At 44.3% G+C, this 23,278-nt stretch overlaps 1 protein-coding gene across 2 annotated transcripts in view; it reads right to left on the bottom strand.

Moving 5' to 3' along the window:
* The window catches only part of celsr1a (cadherin EGF LAG seven-pass G-type receptor 1a), a 286,490-nt gene that overhangs the window by 47,652 nt on the left and 215,560 nt on the right, over positions 1 to 23,278 (bottom strand). For both annotated transcript variants that reach the window (XM_078419812.1, XM_078419813.1), the window contains exons 10-17: positions 18,399 to 18,565; positions 17,493 to 17,678; positions 15,176 to 15,289; positions 12,445 to 12,619; positions 11,605 to 11,746; positions 8,323 to 8,443; positions 4,983 to 5,166; positions 258 to 359 (exon numbers count right to left, since the gene is read on the bottom strand). In XM_078419812.1, the coding sequence (XP_078275938.1) occupies positions 258 to 359; positions 4,983 to 5,166; positions 8,323 to 8,443; positions 11,605 to 11,746; positions 12,445 to 12,619; positions 15,176 to 15,289; positions 17,493 to 17,678; positions 18,399 to 18,565 (1,191 nt within the window). The remainder of the gene's footprint in view (positions 1 to 257; positions 360 to 4,982; positions 5,167 to 8,322; positions 8,444 to 11,604; positions 11,747 to 12,444; positions 12,620 to 15,175; positions 15,290 to 17,492; positions 17,679 to 18,398; positions 18,566 to 23,278) is intronic.

Genomic DNA, 23,278 nt, shown 5'->3' with positions numbered 1-23,278 from the left:
AACCACTTTTGGGAATTCTTGGCTAAACTCCACATGCAAGGAAATGGCAAAATTACAACCAGTTTTACAAATGTCGACAGTTTTTGTCGTAAATAGAATTGGAAAATTCAGGCCAACGATCTGGTCAGTATGTGTAGAAGCCCTACACTCCAGGACGATCTTTCCCCTAACTGGACAATAAGCAATAAGCTTTTCACTGTACCTCGGTACACATTACAATAAACAAAACTAAACTAAACATCTACACAGTAACTTACCTATCGATCCTTTGGGGCACGGCATGGCTGCTGGTCTTCCATATTTTGTGCGAGGCCACCAGATTCCCGATTCAAAGGCTTTTGGACACACATCATATTTCACTGAAACAAATTAAACATTCATCTAAATATGCTTGTACAGCCATAAAAAGAATCCGGATTCTTGTGACATCGCTTGTCAATTCTATATTGCAACAATAACGATACCAACAGGACATTCTGATATTAACTATTTGACCAAATATTCCATCACTGTATTTTCAAATATACCAATATTGGGTAGGAAGGAACTGCAGATGCTGGTTTAAACCGAAGGTAGACAAAACAAGCTGGAGTAACTCAGAGGGACAGGCAGCATCTCTGGAGAGAAGCAATGGGTGGCGTTTCGGGACGAGACCCTTCTTCAGACTGACCAATCTTCTTGTTCTTCAGACTGACCAATCGTCTGAAGAAGGGTCTCGACCCGAAACGTCACCCATTCCTTCTCTCCTGAGATGCTGCCTGACCTGCTGAGTTACTCCAGCATTTTGTGAATAAATACCTTCAATCTTCTTGTTCAGGTCTCCATTGCAATGGTCCAATTCTTACTGGTCAGTCTGAAGAAGAAATGTCACCCATTCCTTCTCTCCAGAGATGCTGCCTGTCCCGCTGAGTTACTCCAGCTTTTTGAGTCTATACTAATATTGGGAGCAGCCGTGATGGGAGGCTGTGTGTTGAGGCACTGTATTTGAGGGTACGTGTAGAGCCTTTGATTTGTGTGGTTTCAGCAAGGAGGCTGAGCAGAGGGTGATGGCAGGATAAGGTAGGAACATTAGTGACACTTCTGTAGTTTTATGTTGTGTGCAGGAGTCGATACTTTGTGTGGATCTGCAATCACGAATTACAATCGCTTCATTCTTTTAAATTTCTACTCCAACAGCAGCATTTCTTGACTGGACTTTATTTTGCACTGAACATTAATCCTTTTATCATGTATACTGTGTATGGCTTGATAGTAATCATGCATGGTCTTTCTGCTGACTGGTGAACACGCAACAAAAGCTTTTCACTGTACCTCAGTACACGTGGCAATAAATGAAACTAAACTGAGTGCAGTTGCGATATGAGCTAAGGCATTGGAATGCTCCTCTTGCAGGATATGGCAAGTCAAGGGAGCTTCTGGTGTTCCTGAGGATTAACACCTGTGGGAAGTGTGTGCAGCTGCAGCTCCCATCCGACTATAGGAGGGAAGCGGAGGTGTGGCTGGGTGACCTCAGGATCATCTGGGAGAACGAGAGTGTTGTAGATAGGAGTTAGGGTGAGGCAGATACAGGCAGAAAGTAGATGGGCGACCATGAGGAAAGGGACTGGGCAGAGTGTGCAGGAATACTCTGCGGCCATTTCCCTCCAAAGCAAGTATACCCTTTTGGGTACTGTTGGGGAAGATGAACAATCAGAAGGGGGCAGCAGTCAGGTCTGCGGCACCAGACCTGGCTCTGAGGCACAGCGGGGTGGGATGAAGTTAGTCAGGATTATATCGGAGACTCATTAGTGAGGGGACAGATAGCAAGTGGGTCTCCAGGATGATGTGTTGCCTACCTAGTGCCAAGGTCCAGGATGTGTTGAAACAGCTGCAGAACATTCTCAAGGGGGAGGCGAGCAGCCAGAAGTCATTGTGCACATTCTCACAAAGGGGATGAGGTCCTGCTTAATGAATACAGGGATAGACACAAAAAGCTGGAGTAACTCAGCGTAACGGCAGCATCTCTGGAGAGAAGGAATGAGTGACGAATACAGGGACTTGAGCTAAAAAGAGGAACCTCAAGGGTAGTAATCTACGGATTATTCCCAGTGTCATGCGTTAGTGGGGAAAGGAATAGAAAGACAGAAAAGATGAATGCACGACTGAGAAGTTGGTGCAGGGGACAAGGATTCCAATTTTTGGACCTTTGGGATCTCTTGTGTGGCAGTGGAGACCTGAACAAGAGGGACATGTTGCAACCTGGAGAGGGACCAATATCCTGGCAGGCAGGATTGCCAGTGCAAGGGGATGATTTAAACTAGACTGGCAGATGCAGTAGCAGTAGTGAGGCAGGTGTTAAGCTGGAAATCGGCACAGAAATCAGTGACAAGTTCTGCACACAAGACAGGCAGGAGCACAGCAGGAGCAAAGAAAAACAGTTGGATTAAATTACATTGACTTCAGTGCTCCAGTCCTGACAGGTAAGGTGGAAGAACTCAGGGTGTGGATAGGTTCGTGCGACTGGTTCATTATAGCAATTATAAAACTTGGCTAAGAGAGGAACAGGACTGGCAGCTTAATGCTCCAGAGTACACAGACTACATGCAGGACAGAGGAGTCGGTAAAAAAAAGAGTTGGGGGGGGGGGGGGGGGTTGCTTTAGTGATTGAGGAGAACATCATGATAGCAGTCCAAGATGACATTACTGAAGGATCAGTAATGACATTACAGTGAGGCTCTGTAGATGCAACTAAAAATAAAAAAAGGGTCAATCACCTTGTTCTATGTCAATAGGAATTAAAGGAACATATATGCCAGGAGAAGGGTCTCGACCCGAAACGTCACCCATTCCTTCTCTCCCGAGATGCTGCCTGACCTGCTGAGTTACTCCAGCATTTTGTGAATAAATACCTTCGATTTGTACCAGCATCTGCAGTTATCTTCTTATATATGCCAGGAGATTGCATACAGGTATAAGACTAATAGGATTGTTATGGTGGGGGGTTTTAACTTTCCCAATAGAGGTTGGGACTGTTATAGGATTAAGGGGTGGAATTTGACAAGTGTGTTCAGGAGAGTTTCCTCAGGCAATAAGTAGAAGCTGACCTATTCTTCGGAAATTGGAAGGAAAGTGATTTTAGTGTGAGTGGGTGGACCTTTTTGTGACCAGTGATCACAGTTCATTTTGCATTAAAATGGTAATGGATTAGAACAGGGCTGATCTACAAATTGGGGCAAGGCCAAGTTTGATGGTATTAGACAGGAACTTGAAAATTTGCTTGGAATAGGTTGTTTGAGGGCAAAGTGGTGTCCAGAGAGTTAAACGCTTTTAAAAGTGTACAGGTCCATGGTATGCATGTTCCTGTTTGAGTGAAAGGAGAGTCAGTGGATGTTGTTTACCTGGATTTTCAGAAGGCCTTTGATAAGGTGTCGCACGTGAAGTTGCTAAACAAGACAGGAGCCCATGGTGTTAGAGGGACGATACTAGCATTGATAGAAGATTGGCTGACGGGCAGAAGGCAAAGAGTGGGAATTAAGGGGGTCTTTTCCGGTTAGCTGGCAGTGACTAGTGGTGTTCCACAGGGTGTCGCTACTTTTCACATTGTATGTTATTGATCTGGATGGTGGAATTGATGGCTTTGTGGCCAGGTTTGGAATGATACGAAGGTAGGTGGAGGTGCAGGTAGTGTTGAGGAAGCAGGTCGACTGCAGAAAGAGTTGGAATTCATTGCCACAGATTGCTGTAGAGGCCAAGACATTGGGTATTTTTAAGCAGAAATGGATAGGTTTTTGATTAGGAAGGAAGTCAATGGTTGCGGGGAGAAGGCAGGAGAATGGGACTGAGGGGGAAAAATAGTTCAGCCATGATCGAATGGCAGAGCAGAATCAATGGACTGAATGGCCTAATTCTGCACCTATCTCGTAGGGTGGAAAGGCAAGAGAAGGTAAGATTAAAAAATCCTGGTTGTAGGTGTTTGTCATCTAAATCAACAATTTGGATGAGAATGTACAGGACATGATTAGTAAGTTTGCAGATAACACTAAAATAGTTGGCATCATAGACAGTGAAGAAGGTTCTCGAGAATTACAGTGGGATCTGGATTAGCTGGGTAAATGGACCAAGACATGGCAAATGGAGTTTAATTCAGATAAGTGTGTGGTGTTGCATATTGGAAAGTCAAACAAGGCAGCACCTCCACAGTGAATTGTAGGGCCCTGTGGAATGCAGTAAAGCAGAGGATTCTATAAATACAAGTATATAGTTCCTTGAAAGTAGGGTCGCAGGTAGATAGGATGATGAAGGCACCTTTTAGCATGCTTGCCTTCATTTGTTGTAATTGAGTTTAGAAGTTGGAAGGTTATGACACAGTTGTACAAGATGTTGGTGGGGCTGCACTTAAGAGTATTGTGTTCAGTTTTGGTCACCTTGCTGTAGGAATGTTTTCCATTAAGCTGGGAAAAGTGCAAAGCTGATTTAAGAGGATATTGACAGGACTTGAGGGCCTGAGCAATAGAGAGAGGTTTGGCGGACCAGAACTTTATTCCTTGGATCTTAGAGGTGTATACAATATGAGGCGAACAGATGGGGTGAAAGCATAGAGTCTTTTTCCCAGGGTTGGGGAATCAAAAACTACAGAGCGTTGGTTTAAGGCAAGAGGGTAAAGATTTAATATGAACCTGAGGGATAACTTTTTCCACACAGAGGTTGGTGAATATATGGAACAAAGGAAGTAGTTGAGGTAGGTACAATAACAACATTTAAAAGACATTTGGACAGATACATAGAGAGGTTTAGAGGAGTATGGGCCAAAAAGATAGAAAATAGGTGCAGGAGTAGGCCATTCAGCCCTTCGAGCCAGCACCTCCATTCAATATGATCATGGTTGACCAAGATTAATGGGCTGTTTTGGTCAGAGTGAAGGACCTGTTTCCACTCTGTATCACTCTACTGAAATAAGTTATACAAAAAGACAAGGTAATAATTTGTGTTGGAACTGAGCTTACCTTCACACCCATTACTGGTGATTTCAGCAAAAGGGTTGTCACAGCGGTTGCAATGCTGGCCAATCACTCCAGCCTTACAAGAGCACAGGCCCGTTTCCCCATCACAGTTGCGGGCCTGAGAGCCGCTCGGAAAGCAATCGCATGGGTAGCAGGTGTCGCTTTCCCGAGGCTGGTAATAGTTGTCCTGCAAAGGGAAGGTCGGCCATGTTTGACACTCGACATCTCTGGGAGAGGCTGTCCTCTCTGACATTATTTCAAAAACGAATCAGACAGGAATAAAAAAGACAGAGGTCCTATAACAGGACGCTTCACGCTTTACTTACGAGTAACAAATATTCTTCTGTCAGCGGGATTTTAGAAAAAGATATTTAGGCATTATTTTCAATAAAGATTTAGAAACAAAGCACAAGCTTTTATACAAGTACAGACTTATCTTAGAAGGAGGTGATCACAGGTTAAGAATCTTGATGGAATAAAAGGTATTTGAAAGTTGAGATGATGGCACCAACAGTCAGGGTGATGGGATGGGTGGCAGGGAGTGAGAGGTGGGATGGGTGGGGGAGTGTGGGAAAACCATGCAAGGTTGGAAACTCAGACACCACATTGAGTTTCATGAGAAGGTTTCACAAAAACCATCGGCATCCTGTTTGGTCGCCTGCCATATTGACAGGTAGCTGGCTGCTGGTTAGAAACCCGGCAGTGTGACGCTGCAGCTGATGCGAGCAGAAAGTAGACCAAAGGCTCCCTTGGCTGAGGAGCTCTGCCAAAGTAACTTGGCTCTGGCTCCAACAGCTTCCCTCGCCAGTCCGCTGTTGAGTATCCCAAACACTGGGAAATCCACCGAGCAGGAGGTAAAGTTAAATGGGATTCCCAGTGACAACGTGTGAGCCTGAATTAAATGTGTTGCTGAAGCACTTGTACTCCTCACCACCTGTTGCCATGGAAACACCACTGAGTGAGTACACCGCAGGTCGGGGGTTACATTTCCTCTTTTTCGGGGTTTAACCGCCACCCTAGCTTGTTGTAAGGAGATTCGCATCAAAGCCAGAAAGTTCACTGCTGCGTTTCTCTGGCACACTGTCAAGCCCTCAAATTATGGTTTTGCACAGACTTGATATTTTCCCTTTGGCACTAATGAGAAATATTCCTTGTATTAAAATTTGCCTCAACAGAGTCTCCTCTTGACATCCACTTTGTCATTTTCTGTTTAAAGTTGGATGTTGGAGCCCTGGAGGAGAAGTGTTGCATTCTTCCAAATGCAAACTACAATTTCTTTGATTGAAGTTCCCATCAGGATTGTATTATTGCACACAATCCCATCTTAGTGCTAACCTCCACACTTATCATTTCCATCTGTGGGCATGAAAGTCAAGTCTTGAATCCAATCTGGAAAGTTTACCTGCATTATCGTTGCTCACACCGTTGCCTTTTGGTCACTATCAGGCCCACACTGAGCAGGTTTCACACCCTGCTAGTTACAATTCAGAGGTAATGCTTGTCAAGGATCTTTAGGTCTAATGTAAAACTCAAAATCTTCTAATCAAGCAGGGTTGAAAACATAATTGTCCAAAATTAGATCACCCAGTGACACATTGTTGTGAGCTACATGATCATTTAGGGACAATGTCGGGTTCATGACAACCACCGATTTTGTTCTGAATTCCTTTGTGTGCGACATATGCCAAGTTCGTCCATTAGAACAATGTTTCCACAGTGTCTGTGAAGATTACAGCAGGTCCAAGAGCAACACCAGAAACTTGACTTGGATAAGACTACATTATGTTATTGTCTCTACATTCACCCCTTCTCCGAGGATGGCACTTTACAGTGGTGGAGAAGCCGACAGACTGTGTGACTCAGGTCCGAAGAGCTAGACCATCTGCAGTTATGCTCCTGGTAGGGTCAACCATGACAGGCAGGTCAAGGGAGAGAATCCTGACAATGCACAGCCCAAGATGACGACCTCAATGATGAAACAGGCAGAGGATAGTGGCTAGCCAGCTGTTGGAGCACCACAACGGCTGAGAAGGTTGCAGAAGTCTGCAGCAGGGAGGGACTCCCCACCATTGTGTTGTCCATGTTGTTGGACTCGGGTCTGTCTCTGTGGAGGCTGTCTGTGCACCAGTCTCCCCACATCTAAATGGTGTTCATTTTTAGATTTAGAGATACAGCGCAGAAACAGGCCCTTCGGCCCACCGAGTCCACACCGACCAGCGATCCCCGCACATTAACACATGCCTACACACACTAGGGACAATTCACATTGACACCAAGCCAATTAACCAACAAACCTGTACATCTTTGGAGTGTGGGAGGAAACCGGAAATCTCGGAGAAAACCCACGCAGATCACGGGGAGAATGTACAAACTCTGTACAGACAGCACCCGTAGTCGGGATGGAACCCGGGTCTCCGGTGCTGCAATCGCTGTAAGGCAGCAACTCTACCGCTGCGCCACTGTGGCCGCCCTACTATTCATCTGCCCATAACGTCTGTGGAATGGCCTCTTCAGCCATTCAAGGACCCACCAGGACAATCATACTCTACTTCAAGTGATCACTGATGACATCTACTCACGTTCCCAACCCCCACACAACGTTCATGTATGCAACACTCATCTGACATCTATTCCCCCTCTATCGCCTGATCACCCACGACATCCACCCATTAAACTCAACACCAATCTGCCCCGACTCAATGGCCCCCTACTCCTGACTCACTGTCCTCCAACCGCAAGCACCAAACTCAACGTTCTGCTGTCCTCTGTCACCCAAATCAAGACCCGCATACTTAACTCACATTGTCCCAGCCTCTTATCACCCAACTCAATACGCCCACTAACAACTGATCAGTCGATGAGCAACTCACCAGATTCAAACCCTCCCACACACCACCTGAAAATCCCCATACTCTAGCCGGTCATGTAAGGAAGTCAGTGCAGAGCTGGGGAAAGTGATTTGCTGTGAACAGAAGTACGTTGACAGCCTCGGAGACAAACCATGCTAAATTACAATAGTGAATGCAGGGTGCTCATTATTCCACGTCATACCATGTAGAGACAAATGGAAAATAGTTACAGCTTGCACTCTAGATGGAATCACTCACATGGATGATGGCTTTGGCTGCGAGCCAGAAACTGGAGCGATTTGTGCCAACATAGTCTTTCATCAAAATTGTGAGCGGATGAAAAATGGAAGGAAACCAGAATAATCTGCTCTATCAAATGTAAGAAATGCCGCCTTAATTCCATGCAATTTTGAATATCCATTTCCTGCAGACATTTATAAATTGTGATATTTGAGCATTGTTAAGGGAGGCTTGGTTGGGGCAGTGTTTCCTACCTTACACCTGCACGCTCCAGTGGTCTTGTTGCAGTCGATGTCAAAGCCCCTGTTGGTATCACAATTGCAAGGACCGCAGGTGGGATTTCCCCACCTTCCCCTTGGACATGGCAGATCTATCCTGGAAAAGTTCAGAGATTGTCATTAAAGTGTCAGCAGTCAAGACATTCCAAACTGTACCTAATCCCCTGACGCAAATTTACACTGGATACTAGCAGCCGTCTCTAATCTCAGGAACACTTCATTAAATAATGAAAGTTTCAGCCATTTCCAGAGTTATTTTGTTTTATCTGACCGCTATTGCCAATCATATTTCCTGTTGCTTCACAACGTTTAAGGAGGCCACTCAGCCCTTCAACTTTATGTCAGCTCAGAGAGCTATCCCATTCCCCACTGATTTTCCCTATAACCTATCAGAGTCATAGAGTCTTGCAGTTCGGAAATGGGGCCTTCAGTCCAAACCAATCATGCCGAATAAGTTGCTCCATCTAAGATAGTCCCATTTGCTTTTATTTAGTTCAAATCCCTTTAAACACTTCCTATTCCTATACCCGTCTTTTAAACACACACTGTATATAGTGTCCTTTAAATTCCTGTCTCCACTATCTCCTCTGGCAGCACGTTCCATATACCCATGAGTGAATGGGACTCTCCCACAGCTCCGGGCCTCACTCACCCACACCTGCAACGGGCCCCAACTGTACTTTCACTTCAACTCCCCCTCCCATTCCCAGTCTGACCTTTCTGTCATGGGCCTCCTCCAGTGCCATAGTGAGGCTCACCGGAAATTGGAGGAACAGCACCTCATATTTCGCCTGGGCAGCTTGCAGCCCAGTGGTATGAACATCGACTTCTCCAACTTTAGATAGTTCCTCTGTCCCTCTCTTCCCCTCCCCCTTCGCAGATCTCCCTCTATCTTCCTGTCTCTACCTATATCCTTCCTTTGTCCCGCCCCCCTGACATCAGTCTGAAGAAGGGTCTCGACCCGAAACGTCACCCATTCCTTCTCTCCTGAGATGCTGCCTGACCTGCTGAGTTACTCCAGCATTTTGTGAATAAATACCCATGAGTGAATAATCACCAATAATTCTGTCCACATTCCTATCAACCTTTCCCTGATTCTACCATTCACCTGCACGCTAGGGCCAATTCACAGTGGTTGAATAACCTACCAACCGCATGTTTTGGGGATCTGGGAGGAAACCGGTGTCTCTGGGGTAAACCCATTGAGTCCATGGGGAGAACATGCAGACTGCACAGCACTGCAGATCTGAACTGAACACGGGTTGCAAGGCAGCAGTACCACTGGCTGAGCCACCCTACAGATATGGCTACTTTTGCCAATTCTTAAAAGCAATATACCAATGAGGAATATGGAAATGTTTAGAACGAGGAGTGATCTTACTGAAACAAATAAGATCCTAATGGGCCATGGAAAGTTAGATGCTGAGAAGTTTTTACAAACGGGAGAGTCTTTAATGAGATAACCTATTTACAAGATAAGGGTACAGTCAATAAAAAACATCGGAATTTCTTCTCCCAGCATGTGGGGAATCTCTGGAATTCTCTACGCTGGAAGCTTGTGGAGGCTGGATCGCTGTAGGTATTTTGAAGAGGAGGTAGATATATTTTTGAAAGGATGGAGAATTGAACTCTGTGTGCAACTGGCACAGACGAGTGGAAGCCGGGGCAGCTAAGCCACAGTCACAAGGAGGTGGGCACAACCAACCTATTACTTTCCTCTGCAACTGCAGGAGATGCAACACCTGTCCCTACAGCTCCTCCCTCGACTCTGTCCAGGGATCCAGCAGTCCTTACAGGTTAGGCAGAGGTTCACTTGCACCTCCTCCAACCTCATCTTCTGTATCCAATGTTCAAGATGTGTACTCTTATACATCGGCAAGTTTCACCCCATCTGCCATTGCATACAACACATAATCCTCCGACATTTTGTCCACCTCCAATGGGATCCCACCACTGGTCCCATCTTCCCATCTCCACCCCTTTTCACCTTCCGCAGAGACCGTTCCCTCCACAACTCCCTGGTTAACTCACCGCTTCCCACCCAAACCACCCCCTCCTCAGTTACCTTCTCCTGCAACCGCAGGAGATGCAACACCTGTCCCTATACCTCCTCCCTTGACTGTCCAGGGACCCCGGCGGTCCTTTCAGGTTAGGCAGAGGCTCACTTGTACCTCCTCCAACCTCATCTACTGCACCCGTTGTTCAAGATGTGGACTCTTATACATCGGCGACACCAAACGTAGACAGGGCGATCGTTTTGCTGAACACCTTCACTCTGTCTGCCTGGACCTACCTGATCTCCCGGTTGCTAAACACTTTAATTTCCCTTCCCATTCCCACATTGACCTTTCTGACCTAGGTCTCCTCCATTGTCAGAGTAAGGCTAAACACATAATGGAGGAATAGCATCTCATATTTCGCTTGGGCAGCTTACAACCCACGGGTATAATTGATTTCTCTAACTTCAAGTAACCCCTCAATTCCCTCTCTCTCCACCCCTCCCCACCCAAGTCACACCAGCTTTTCATTCTCACCTTGCAAACAGCCAACAATGCCCTGTTTCCTTTATCCTTGTTACTTTTTTTGTATATCTTTCATTCCTTTGTTCTATATCTCTACATCATCTTCAGTATCTCTTGTTTCCCTTTCCCGTGACTTTCATTCTGAAGAAGAGTCTGACCCGAAATGTCACCCATTCCTCCTCTCCAGAGATGCTGCCTGTCTCGCTGAGGTACTCCAGCATTTTAAGTCTATCTCCTACACTTACATTCTTGTGTATCACCTGCTCACATCATTGATCATGTTGTACAGGATCACATTATATGTCTCTCAATGACAGCAACCAGCAGCACAATAAAAACTCTCCAACATCAGGCTCCAAAGATGATCAACTGGACTCTTGAACATGATGCGTCTTTGTAAATAGCACCCTCTCAATATAGTGCTCCACAAACTTACTCACTGCCCCAGGTTTCATTCAGTTACATGAAGCATTTGATCATTTAAGATTCTCCTTACAAATTACCATCCACAAACTACAAAAATGTTTCTTCCTTTTTTTTGGATGTCAATAATTTCAATTTAGAAGATTTTCTAAACTCAAAACCAATGTGAGGCTGCTTGGTTTCCATGTGAACACTATGGTTGCTCATAAGACTGGGAGAAGCAGTTGGGAGTGCTCTGGCACGATCAAACAATGCTGTTTCTTGCTTAAAAATAGATCCAAATACATCACCACTTTGTTGTTTGGTTCCTTACTTGTTTTCACAATATTGACCATAATAGTTTTCTCCGCAGTTACAGCCATATCCATGTGAGGAGCCGTGTTTGTGGATACAGTGGGACACGTGTTCACATGGATTCAGTTTGCAGACGTCAATGCAGTTCTTCCCAAAGAATCCTGTTAAGGAGAGCAAAGAAAATTGTTAGCTTTAGTTTAACAAATACTTGCACTGCTCCTTTTACCAGAATGAATTATCCACTAAATAACATTGAACTGTGTCCAAAAGCTGCATGAGAAAATGATCTGTATACGTGTGAAGATCTAGCAATTACAGAAGACATGGTCCTGAGAATAATACATATTAATACTTAGTTCACACTGAGGGCAGTGGGTATCTGGAACAGCTGCCAAAGGAGGTAGTTGAGGCAGGTACTATAATAGCATTTAAAAGATATTTGGACAGGTGCATGGATAGGAAAAGTTTAGAGGGAAATGCAAGCAGGTGGGACTAGTCGTGGTTTGATCAACAAGTCGTGGTCTGACCAACCACGGCTGGGTTGCCCGGGCGAGGGTGTCTGATGTTGAAAGACCCGAAGCACCCAATGACCCTAGGTTACATCACTGATGATGTGTTCAAGAGCATCAAGGGATGTATTTTATCAAAAGAGGTGGGGCATCTTGGCATGGGCAAATTGGACCGAAGGGTCTGTTTCCACGCTGTATGATTCTAATTAACAAAGTGCTTCTTACTCTTGGTCAGGTGTCTCACTTTAACACCTGGTCAAATGTTTTCAAATAATTCAGCATTCACTGAGTAATTTTTCCATTGATATCAAACATTGTACTGAGTCAAAGAAAACATCTCATATAATTACCTGGTTCACAGAAACAGGAGTAACTGTCCCAGTCATCAGTGCAGTAGCTGTTTGAAGGACAGGGATTGGTATCACACTGGTCTGGAATATCACATCCATTCTCTACTTGAACTTTTACAGCTCGATCCATGTTTAGAGTTACTACATTTGTTGAAGTATCACCCATTCGCAGTCCCTATCATAGAGTAGAGAAAGGAACTATTTTTAATTAAGTTTAATACATCAAAGAAAACTCTCTTCACAATATAATACTGAAGGAGCTTCATACTTGAAGGCAACTCACCAATGGGACAATAGGTGCAATTAAAATCGAGTGCCTGAAATGTCATTAGCACCAAATGTACTATCAATCATGCTCTCCAGGTAAAGAGCTTCCCCACCCTCCAATGCTTCACAACTAGTCGAAAGATCAAGTTACCATTCTCAGAATGTAGAGAGACATTGGGCTATGTTTGATTATTCAAACCTGGCTGGCAATGCGAGTCGTGAGATTAATGATGACAGTCTGAAGAAGCTCCCCACATGAAACATCACCAATCCATGTTCTCCAGAGATGCTGTCTGACCTGCTGAGTCACTCTAGCACTTTGTGTATTTTTTCAAGGGGATACAGATGGGCTGAATGAATGGGTGAAAATGTGGCAAATGAAATACAATGCAGAAAAATGGGTCAGCACAGTGGTGCACCTGGTAGAGCCATTGCCTCACAGTGCCAGTGACCCAGGTTCGTCCTGACCTCGGGTGCTGTCTGTGTGGAGTTTGCACGTTCTTCCTGTGTGACTGTACGGGTTTCCTCTGGGTACTCTTGTTTTCTCCCACATCCCAAAGACATGTGGGTTTGTAGGTTAATTGGCCTCTGTAAATTATCCCCTAGCTTGTTGGAATGGAATAACATAGAACTAGAGTGAACGGGTGATCGATGGCCACTGTGGACTCAGTGGGTCGAAGGGCCTGTTTCCAAGCTGTTTCTCCAAACTGAACTGCATTTAAATTGTGAACTTGAATATTTTTAAATGGTGAGAGACTGAAAAAATGTTGGTCTTCAAAAGGACGGGTGTTCTTGTGCACAAATCATGAAGGAAACATGCAAATGCAGCAAACAATTAGTAATACTTGCACCATGATGGCCTTTACTGCAAAAGGCTTTGAGGAAATGAGTAAACATTGCAACTATATGGAGCCCTGGTGAGATCTCATCTAGAATACTGTACGCAGGTCTACCTTCCCACTTATGGCAGAAGCTGCACAATAAAGCTTTATCAGATTGATCCCTGAGATGGTGGGGGGAGGTTGTTCAAGATGAGATAGAACAGTCTGGGCCAATGCTTACTCAAGTTTAGAAGAATGAAAGGAGATCTTACTGAAACATAAAATCCTCGCAGGGCTTGACAAAGTAGATGCAGAACTAATGCGTCCCCTGCCTGAGGCATCAGAAACCAGGGTTCACAGTCTCAAAACGAGGGGTTGGCGATTAACACTGGGATGAGAGCAATCTCTTCTCAGTGGGAAAATTTCAAAATATATAGAGATAAAATGATAATAGAAGATGCAGATTATAGTAGTGAATTGCACATCCAAATACAAATAACGTAGAACATATACATGCATTAATGTGAAGAAAAAATGCATATCCATGGAGAATTCAAATCAAGAGATTTTTATGCCTGAGAGCGTTTCTTTTAAGTTTTCATTTGAAAGATTGTACCTCAGTGTTCAGGACTCTCAGCAATGCACTCTAGAGGGAACATAGGTTTGTCTGCTCAAGTGGCTTAAATGGTATTTAACTTGCAACTCAGATGCAAGTATTTCAAACGAAGCCATCGCTGGCAAAGAATGTATCACTCCAAATTAGTGAAATATGACCTTTCTATATTTTGGGATCTTCTGTTTATACAGCATTGTATGTAGAAACTGATAATCCCAGGGAGAAAGGGCAGGAAGAGTCAGAGATTTTGTTCACTGTGCAGCTGCTCATGGATCAACGGATACTTTGCTGCAGTCAAACTTCACAGCAACTCTGTGAGAAGCCTGGGAAACAGGTCTCCACCATTTAAAACGATCCAGAGGCCTCACCGACCGACCACATTCAGCGGTCTCTGGTCTGTGGTGATAGAAAACTGTTCTAACTGAATGGGTACTCCAGTGTCTAAACAAAGATAATTTGGTTGCATGAGCAACAGAAAATGCAAGAAAAACTTTGGGTGGCATGGTGGTGCAGCGGTAGAGTTGCTGCCTTACAGTACCAGATATCCAGGTTCGATCTTTACTATGGGTTGCTGTCTGTACAGAGTTTGCATGTTCTCCCTGTGACCACGTGGGTTTTTTTTCTGGGTGCCCCAATTTCCTCATAAACTCCAAAGACGTACAGGTTTGTCGGTTAATTGGCTTTGGTAAAAATTGTAAGTTGTCGCTAGTGTGTAGGATAGTGCTAGTGTACTGGTCAGCACGAACTTAGTGGGCCTAAGAGCCTGTTCTGTGCTGTATCTCTAAAGTCTACAAGTCTAAAGTAAACTCAGACAGCATCTGTAGAACGAGAATCATTTAACCTTTCAGCTTGATGACTCTACATCAAATAAGTATGGCGAGCAAGGAAGGTGGGTTTTTCTCAGCATTGTTTTAAATTTCACATTTCCAGCACGTGCAGTTCTCTAGATTTTCAATCTAGTAGCATGGATGAAGTACAAGTAACAGTGGAGGGAAAGAATGAATCTCAGTGATCCATTGCTTCTTACCTGCATGCAGCCATAGAACCCTTGCTGCTTTGTGGTCAATCCTTCAGGGAGGCGGCCAACAAATATATTTTTCAATTTTAATCCTGGCAATTCATTGCCAATTTCTACACTGCCCTGTAATGACACGCAGTCAAAAATTAAAGAACACTTTTTCAGTTATTGGTTGATTCAAATGGCAATAATGTAGCACTTACACGGTGCATGGGGGACTGAGAAACATTATAAATCAGTGCTTGTCTTTTGAATGAATGAATGAATGAATGAATGAACGAATGAATGAATGAATTTATTGGCCAAGTATGTGCATATACAAGCAATGTGCCTTGGTGCTCCGCTCACAAATGACAACACAAACATACAGTTAACAATTAAGAATAAAGCATAAACACATCAAAACAATAAGGATATAATATTACGGTCTAAATATGTGGGTGAAAATAAACCAGAGCAAAAAAGAAACTACAGACTTTGGTTATTGAGTAGAACTACCACTCGTGGCAAAAAGCTGTTTTTATGTCTGGCTGTGGCTGCTTTGACAGTCCGGAGTTGCCTTCCAGATGGAAGTGCTTCAAAGAGTTTGTGGCCAGGGTGAGAGGGGTCAGAGATGATCTTGCCCGCTCGCTTCCTGGCCCTTGCAGTGCACAGTTTGTCAATAGGGGGAAGGTTGCAGCCAACAACCTTCTCAGCTGTGCGAACGATCCGTTGCAGCCTCCGGATGTCGTGCTTGGTGGCTGAGCCAAACCAGACCATGATGGAGAAGGTGAGGATGGACTCAATGATAGCAGTATTGAATTGGACCATCATTGCCTGTGGCAGATTGTGTTTCCTCAGCTGCCGTAGGAAGTACATCCTCTGTTGGGCCTTTTTGACTGTGGAGTCGATGGTGGCCCCCCATTTAAGGTCCCTGGAGATGATGGTTCCAAGGAACTTAAATGACTGCACAGATGTGACTATAGTGTTGTTGATGGTGAGTGGGGGGAGAGGATGGGGAGCTCTGCGAAAGTCTACAATTAGTTCCACTGTCTTAAGAGTTGCTGCTGTTAACATTACGTCTGGCCTTCAGCAACATTGTTGAAATCCTGCCTAGTATACTGGGAGCATTTCCCATAATGATCAAATGCAACACTTAATGCTCGTCAGTGGAAGTGTCACTTGGGAGCAAGTATCCTGTGAAATTGCAACATTTTAGCAGATTTTCCTATCCTTCAAGATATTATTATAGGGAGTAGTTTCAATGCAAGTTCACTGCATAATAAAAAAACTAAAATCAATCTTTGCATTTAAGTGTTCGGCTTTTTCTTGGTTATCCCCAATGACATTAACATCACATCTGGAAAGTGATGGCTATTCCTGGGGAACGGGGCTTGAAACATTGCAAAATGTAACTGTGGAAGCAGAGCCCATGAAGGGTCAACAAGCTCAGGTACAGTTGTTGCCGCACTTTGGCAGCTCTGGATGTGATGCAAGATGGGTGCTTTCATTAACTTTACCTCAACAAGGAGAAAGGCAAAGAAACAAAAAGGATCGAGGGAAGAGAAGAAGGTGAAATTAAATCAAGAACTGCCAGAAAGATAAATGGTACAAAGAGGTGATGTGATTGGAGTATATGATTAGAGTATAAAAAGCAATAGGAGAACGAAGAAACAAGGAACTGCAGATGCTGGTTCACAAAAGAACACACAGAGTGCTGGGGTAGCTCATCTCAGGAAAGAGTTTAGATGAAGGGCCGTCCTGAAACGTTGCCTATCAACGTTCTCCTGAGATGCTGCCTGATCAGCTGAGCTATTCCAGCATTCTGTGTCTTCTTCAGTATAAAAATGGATGCCTTAGAAACATTACATTCAGTTTATGGAACACCATAAACAGCAAAATTAAATCTATAGCCACGTGGTAAACTATGATGCCTGTCTCTGACAGATGCACCACACAAGGTGCTTTTCCAAAAAGCAAGTTTTCCAAAAGCTAAACATACATAGGATTGCCAATTAGATACATTGAAAAATTATTCTGTTGGAGATCCCTGAGGGTATTGGAATCCAGTTCATGAAAAATGGTTTCAACCCAAAAGCTCAAAAGTTGATGTTAATCCATCTTGAGATGGTGATACCTAGATTTTGCACTTATGACCTGACTTTCCAGTTAGACCTACGTACACCACCATGTGACGGGAAACTAGACCAAACACAATGATGCTCAGGAGCAGATGCTCAGGTGTTTTGTGACACTTTCAGTTTTGGATGTAATTGTGGAGTTCAACGTCTACAATCTGGTCACTGGAGACTGACTGAAATGCAGAAATATCCCTGAAATAAGTTACCTGGTACACTCCATAATCCAAATATATGACTGCCATGTATTTGATGTCTTTGCCATCCTTCATACTTTTTATCTCAATCAGTAAATGGTGCCAGTCTCCGTCACTGACCCTTGTTCGAGGCAGTCTCAGTTTGGCTCTGAGTCCGAGTCTGTTGTACACTTCAAACTGTAGGGTATTATCCGTTATCTGCCAGAGACGGAACAGTAAGAGCATTAGAGCCAATTCACACAGTATACACTGAAACAATGACACACACTACTTCAAGTTTGAATGAATTCCCTTCACTCTAAAATGCTTGGGCATGAAGCCAGCTTATACCTATCAACACACACTCTAAATAGAAATGCAGAAATGCTTTAGCTCTTAAAAATACCAAGGAAATCCACTGATAATTTTACAGCTGCCCGATGTTATAGAGAGGTCAGCAAAAGAAAAGTTTTGACTTTGCAGAGGTTAGTACAGTCCCTGCTGAGGGAGCAGCAGATGAAGGGAACCAAATCAAAACATCCCAAGTCATGAATTTCCAAGTACGAACAAAAGAGTCTGTTCTCACATCAAATGGGAGAGTTTATTTTAATAAAATATTTCATTCAATCATATTAAACGTCAACATTAACCTGACTCGAATGGCAAGGGAGCAAATCTGGATAAACAAAGTCAATGTTGTAATTTAAAAATAGAATTATCCAGAAATTACACTTGTCTTTTAATTAATGAAAATAGCTAACACAGGATAGCAACTCTGCCAAGTATGAAAATGGTGATAATTAATCTGTGATGCATTTCACAGCTAATGTTGAGAGGAAGATTGCTTCTACGGCCAACACCAGTGACAAACCAGACTTTTTTAGTTCAGCAGTGGCAGTAATATTACTCAGCGTGCAATGTTGCAGGGTAGCTGCTCACCTGGATAATGATTTTGGAGGAAGTCCCGGCATTTGCTTGAACAAGGAACCCATTGGCCTTTCTTGTGCGGAACATGAGGCCGATGTACCAGGGCACAGATATAGTGATATCAAGGTCAGCCCAGGAGATCATACTTCTACCCTTGAACCGCTGGGGGTTGGGCATCACTGGGGAGAGGTTACAAGAGCATCTCCATTAGTGTAAAATGCCTTCATTTCATTTTATTTTATTTCGTACATGTTAAAAGACATCAATTAAAAAACAAAATAAACAAAAAAACAGAAGAAATACAAAGAATTTCATCCATTACTTAACATGTGCGAAAAGGAGTAGGAAGAAGTGTGAACTTAAGATAAAAGGTGCACAACAATAATTTTCCAACATTAGACTACTATCCGATTATTTATATCCTAATGTAAATGACAAATTGCAGCAACAAATGGCCTGTTAACATTCAAAATAAGTGTAAGCTGTGAAAATAAAGGACAATTTTGATCAATATGGCAATATTCTGCCCTTTAAACTTTTTCAATCATTTTATTAGATATCTCTGATACACAATTCCATGGCATTTATTGGCTTTGGTTCCATATTCTGCCTCCTAGAAATACATCTCTGATGAAAGTTGCAGTGGATTTAACCTCAGCTTTTCAGGGATCCTTTTTCAGACCTACGCGGCATTTCAGGTGAAGCATGTTTCCTGACGTCTTCACTGACGGCCTGGTTTTAATTTTAAACTTAAGCCTCCTTGCTCTGGGTGATTTGACAGAGGACACAGATTCTCTCTATCTATCCTGTCAAATCATCAATCATGTTAAACACTACAAGTGGTTCACTTCAATCTACCATACCGAAGGAAATGCAAATCCCAGCTTTGCAAGCTGTCCTTGGAGTGTAATCCCTGGTGCTGACATTCACATAGACTGCATTCCAACGGTTAAAAAATGCTCTGATTTATGCAGTGCAGTGCTGGTATTCATAGACCTTGTGCAAGCAAGGCCACGCAGCAGCAAGGGGACATACCATGGTGAATATTTACCCATCTGTAGACTTGTATAATCACTGCTATGGCCACAGGCACACAAATGAAAATCAAACAATTGAAGCTCCATTGTAAGTTCATAAGTTATAGTGGCAGAATTAGGCCATTTGTCTACTCCGCCATTCAATCATGGCTGATCTATCTTTCCCTCTGAACTCCATTCTCCTGCCCTCTGCCCCTAAACCCGACACCCGAACAAATCAAGAGTCTGTCAAATTCTGCCTTAAAAATATCCATTGACGGCCTCCACAGCCTTCTGTGGCAATGAATTCCACAGATTCACCATCCTTAGATAGACAAAATATGCTGGAGTAACGGGTCAGGCAACATGGAGAAAATGGATGGGTGATGTTTTAGGTCGGGACCCTTCTTCAGACTGATTGCAGTGGGGAAAGTGGGGGCATAAAATAACGAGCTCCAGGCCCAGAGCCTCCACATTGTTGGTTCCAACAACCTGAAGCTCCTTTGTGGCCATGCGTTTGCCTCTGAGTAATGACAGACCAATCTTCTGGGTGCCTTTCACCGTGAAACCAAAACATTTGCCCCTTTCTTCAAAGCTCAAAGTATTCAAGCTTCGTGTCTGAAAGTCTCGCAGCAGTGGCCCACCGTGGCAGCTTCGGAAAGAAAGGGGTCAGTTTAGGTTAAATCAGTTAAACTGCTTTGTGGCTTCATCTCCTACAAGTTAAACAGATTCACTTTTATTTTGTTATCACTCACTGAATGGCTCTTTCTCGTATTGAAAGGCAGGTTACCTTCAAATATGTTACAAAAGGGGGGGGAAGCTCTTGCGAATCAGCCAGCCACTCGTGACATTCAGGGACATGAATGAATATTCTAATTGTAAAGGGAACAGAAATTGTTGGCATTGTATGATGCTCTCAGTTGATTTACATTGATATAATTGCTCTCTGTAATCTGCAGCTCGTGTGGTAGTGATAACGACGTATATATCATAATTAGAGAATGGCATACACATTGAACGCTGGACTGATTATCATGTTAATCTTGTTCAGACTGAAACCTTTGAGATTTAACGTTTTCTTGTCATCATGGTGAAAGTGTTAAGGAAATTAGTTCCGATTATAATTTTTGGTGCATGCAAGGACAATGTGCACTTAGTGCAGAAGTGAAATCTGTGCACCACTTACTCCACTTGAGGATCTGCAATTCAGACCCAGCTGGGGACTAACAGCAGCACTGTGAAATCCACATTCCTCTCACAACCTGGTGATCAAACCAAGAATCAACTTCCCGGCGGTCCATAGAGCTGGGCACATTGTCACTACTGGGGCTGTGCCACAAGCAAAACCCATGGCTACAAGAATGAAGCCCAAAGACAACTTGATTCTCAAATCTGACCCATTTCTCCACATGCCATGTGACGTGCCTAGTGATCATATTTATTTTTATAGAGTTGAATTCCAATAATGACTGTCCATAAATCCTGCTTTTTCAGCATCTGGCTCACCAGATAATGTTTGCTGTGTTCCCCTTTAACACATGGGAGTCCAGGTTCTCTGCTCTGTCAACTCTCCATGACCATGGCTTCCGTTCCCTCTGCGAAATACTGAGAGGCTTGGATAGAGTGGATGTGGAGAGGATGTTTCCATTTGTGGGAGAGTCTCGGTCTAGAGGTCATAGCCTCAGAATTAAAGGAAGGAGATGAGGAGGAATTTCTTTAGTCAGAGGGTGGTGAATCTGTGGAATTCTTTGCCACAGAGGGTGTGGAGGCAGTCAGTGGATATATTTATGGCAGAAATAGGTAGATTCTTGATTAGTACGGGTGTCACAGGATATGGGGAGAAGGCAGGAGAATGAGGTTAGGAAGGACAGATAGATCAGCCATGATTGGAAGGCATAGTAGACTTGTTGGGCCGAATGGCCTAATTCAACTCCTATCTCATGATCTTTTGATCTCAACACCCCAGTGAGGCCCTGGTCCCCACGCCCCCTTTCAACCCACGGTACGTCAGTTTCATACTATTGACCAGTTTCACTGGAAAACTTGATACTGTGTACCATCTAGAATAGTGAAATAATAGTGGGTGGCATATTAATGGGAATATCTAATGGTCTGGAAAATCTGCCAATCGGACACCAAAATTCCAAGCATGTCCTATTACTGGAATTATTTTGTATATAAATGTAGCTTCCTTTAATGCGATTTAATTTTTTTTTTAAACACTATCAAAAATTTCAGCCAAAAACTCTTGCAATGACTTAACCACTGATCTCGGTATAATCAGTCCTATACTGTCTTGTGAACAATAAGCAATGGTCAAATAAGGATGTGAGGAATTTCTCTGAAGCACTGCACTATAGTTTAAAAAAAGCATGGTTATTACTGAAATACTCAGTGTCATATCACGGCTGCGGCTCTCTGGCAGTCTGTTGTCTTTTTTTCTTTTTTTTTGTTTGTGTCGGTGTTGGGATGGTTTTTGTTTCTGTTTTTGGCTGTGTATGTGTGGTGGGGGTGTGTGGTGGGGGTGTGGGGTGGGGTGGGGGGGTGGGGCGGGGGGAAACCTTTATTTTATTAGGTCTCTTCCCCGGGGCGCGGCTCGGCTGCGGGCCTTAACATTGCCGGCGCAGCTCGGCTGCGGGACGTTTCAGTGCCCGGTGCGGCTCGGCTGCGGGCCTTAACATTGCCGGCGCAGCTCGGCCGCGGGACGTTTCAGTGCCCGGTGCGGCTCGGCCGCGGGACATTTCAATGCCCGGTGCGGCTTGGCCGCTGGACTTAACATCGCCCGGTGTGGCCGCGGGACGTTTCAGTGCCCGGCGCGGCTTGGCCGCTGGACTTAACATCGTCAGCGCTGTTCGGCCGCGGGACGTTTCAGTGCCCGGTGCGGCTCGGCCGTTGGACTTAACATCGCCCGGTGTGGCCGCGGGACGTTTCGGTGCCCGGGGCGGCTCGGCCGGGGGGCCTTCCATCCCCTTGCGGGGGCTGTGCGTGTCGTTTGCCTCGGTAGGGGTCGAGCTGCCTGTCCGTGGGTGCGGGGGGAAGAGAGGGGAAGTTTTGTTGCCTCCATCACAGTGAGGGGGTGTTTGGAGTCACTGTGATGGATGTTTGTGTTGGGGTCGGGTGTCCTGTGTTCTTTTCTTTTTGCTGTATTTTGTGTGACTGCTGAAATTTCGCTCGGTGTTGTGCCGAGTGACAATAAAGTGTTGTTATGTTATGTTATGTTATGTTATGTTATGAAACAGGCCCATTGGCACAATTTCTCCATGTCAAACAAGATGCCCCCAACCAAGAAGTCCCATTTGCTCACACCTGTCCCATATCCTTCTAAACCTTTCCTATCCTTGTACCTGACCAAATGTATTTTATACACTGTTATTATACCTGCTTCAACTACTTCCTCTGGCATCTTGTTCGACATACCTACCACTCTCTGAGTGAAAAAAGTTGACCCTCAGTTTCCAAAGCTTTCCCCTATCAAGTTAAACCTATGCCCTCTAGTTCTTGATTCCCTAACTCAGGGGCAAACACTCTTTTACATTTACTCTATCTATAATCTCTCCTAATTTTATAGACAATAGACAATAGACAATAGGTGCAGGAGTAGGCCATTCAGCCCTTCGAGCCAGCACCGCCATTCAATGCGATCATGGCTGATCACTCTCAATCAGTACCCCGTTCCTGCCTTCTCCCCATACCCCCTCACTCCGCTATCCTTAAGAGCTCTATCCAGCTCTCTCTTGAAAGCATCCAACGAACTGGCCTCCACTGCCTTCTGAGGCAGAGAATTCCACACCTTCACCACTCTCTGACTGAAAAAGTTCTTCCTCATCTCCGTTCTAAATGGCCTACCCCTTATTCTTAAACTGTGGCCCCTTGTTC

Source organism: Rhinoraja longicauda, chromosome 23 (genome assembly GCF_053455715.1).
Source record: "Rhinoraja longicauda isolate Sanriku21f chromosome 23, sRhiLon1.1, whole genome shotgun sequence".
Classification (NCBI taxonomy): Eukaryota; Metazoa; Chordata; class Chondrichthyes; order Rajiformes; family Arhynchobatidae; genus Rhinoraja; species Rhinoraja longicauda.
The sequence above is the reverse complement of the archived record's forward strand: the minus strand, read 5'-3'. Positions and strand labels throughout refer to the sequence as shown.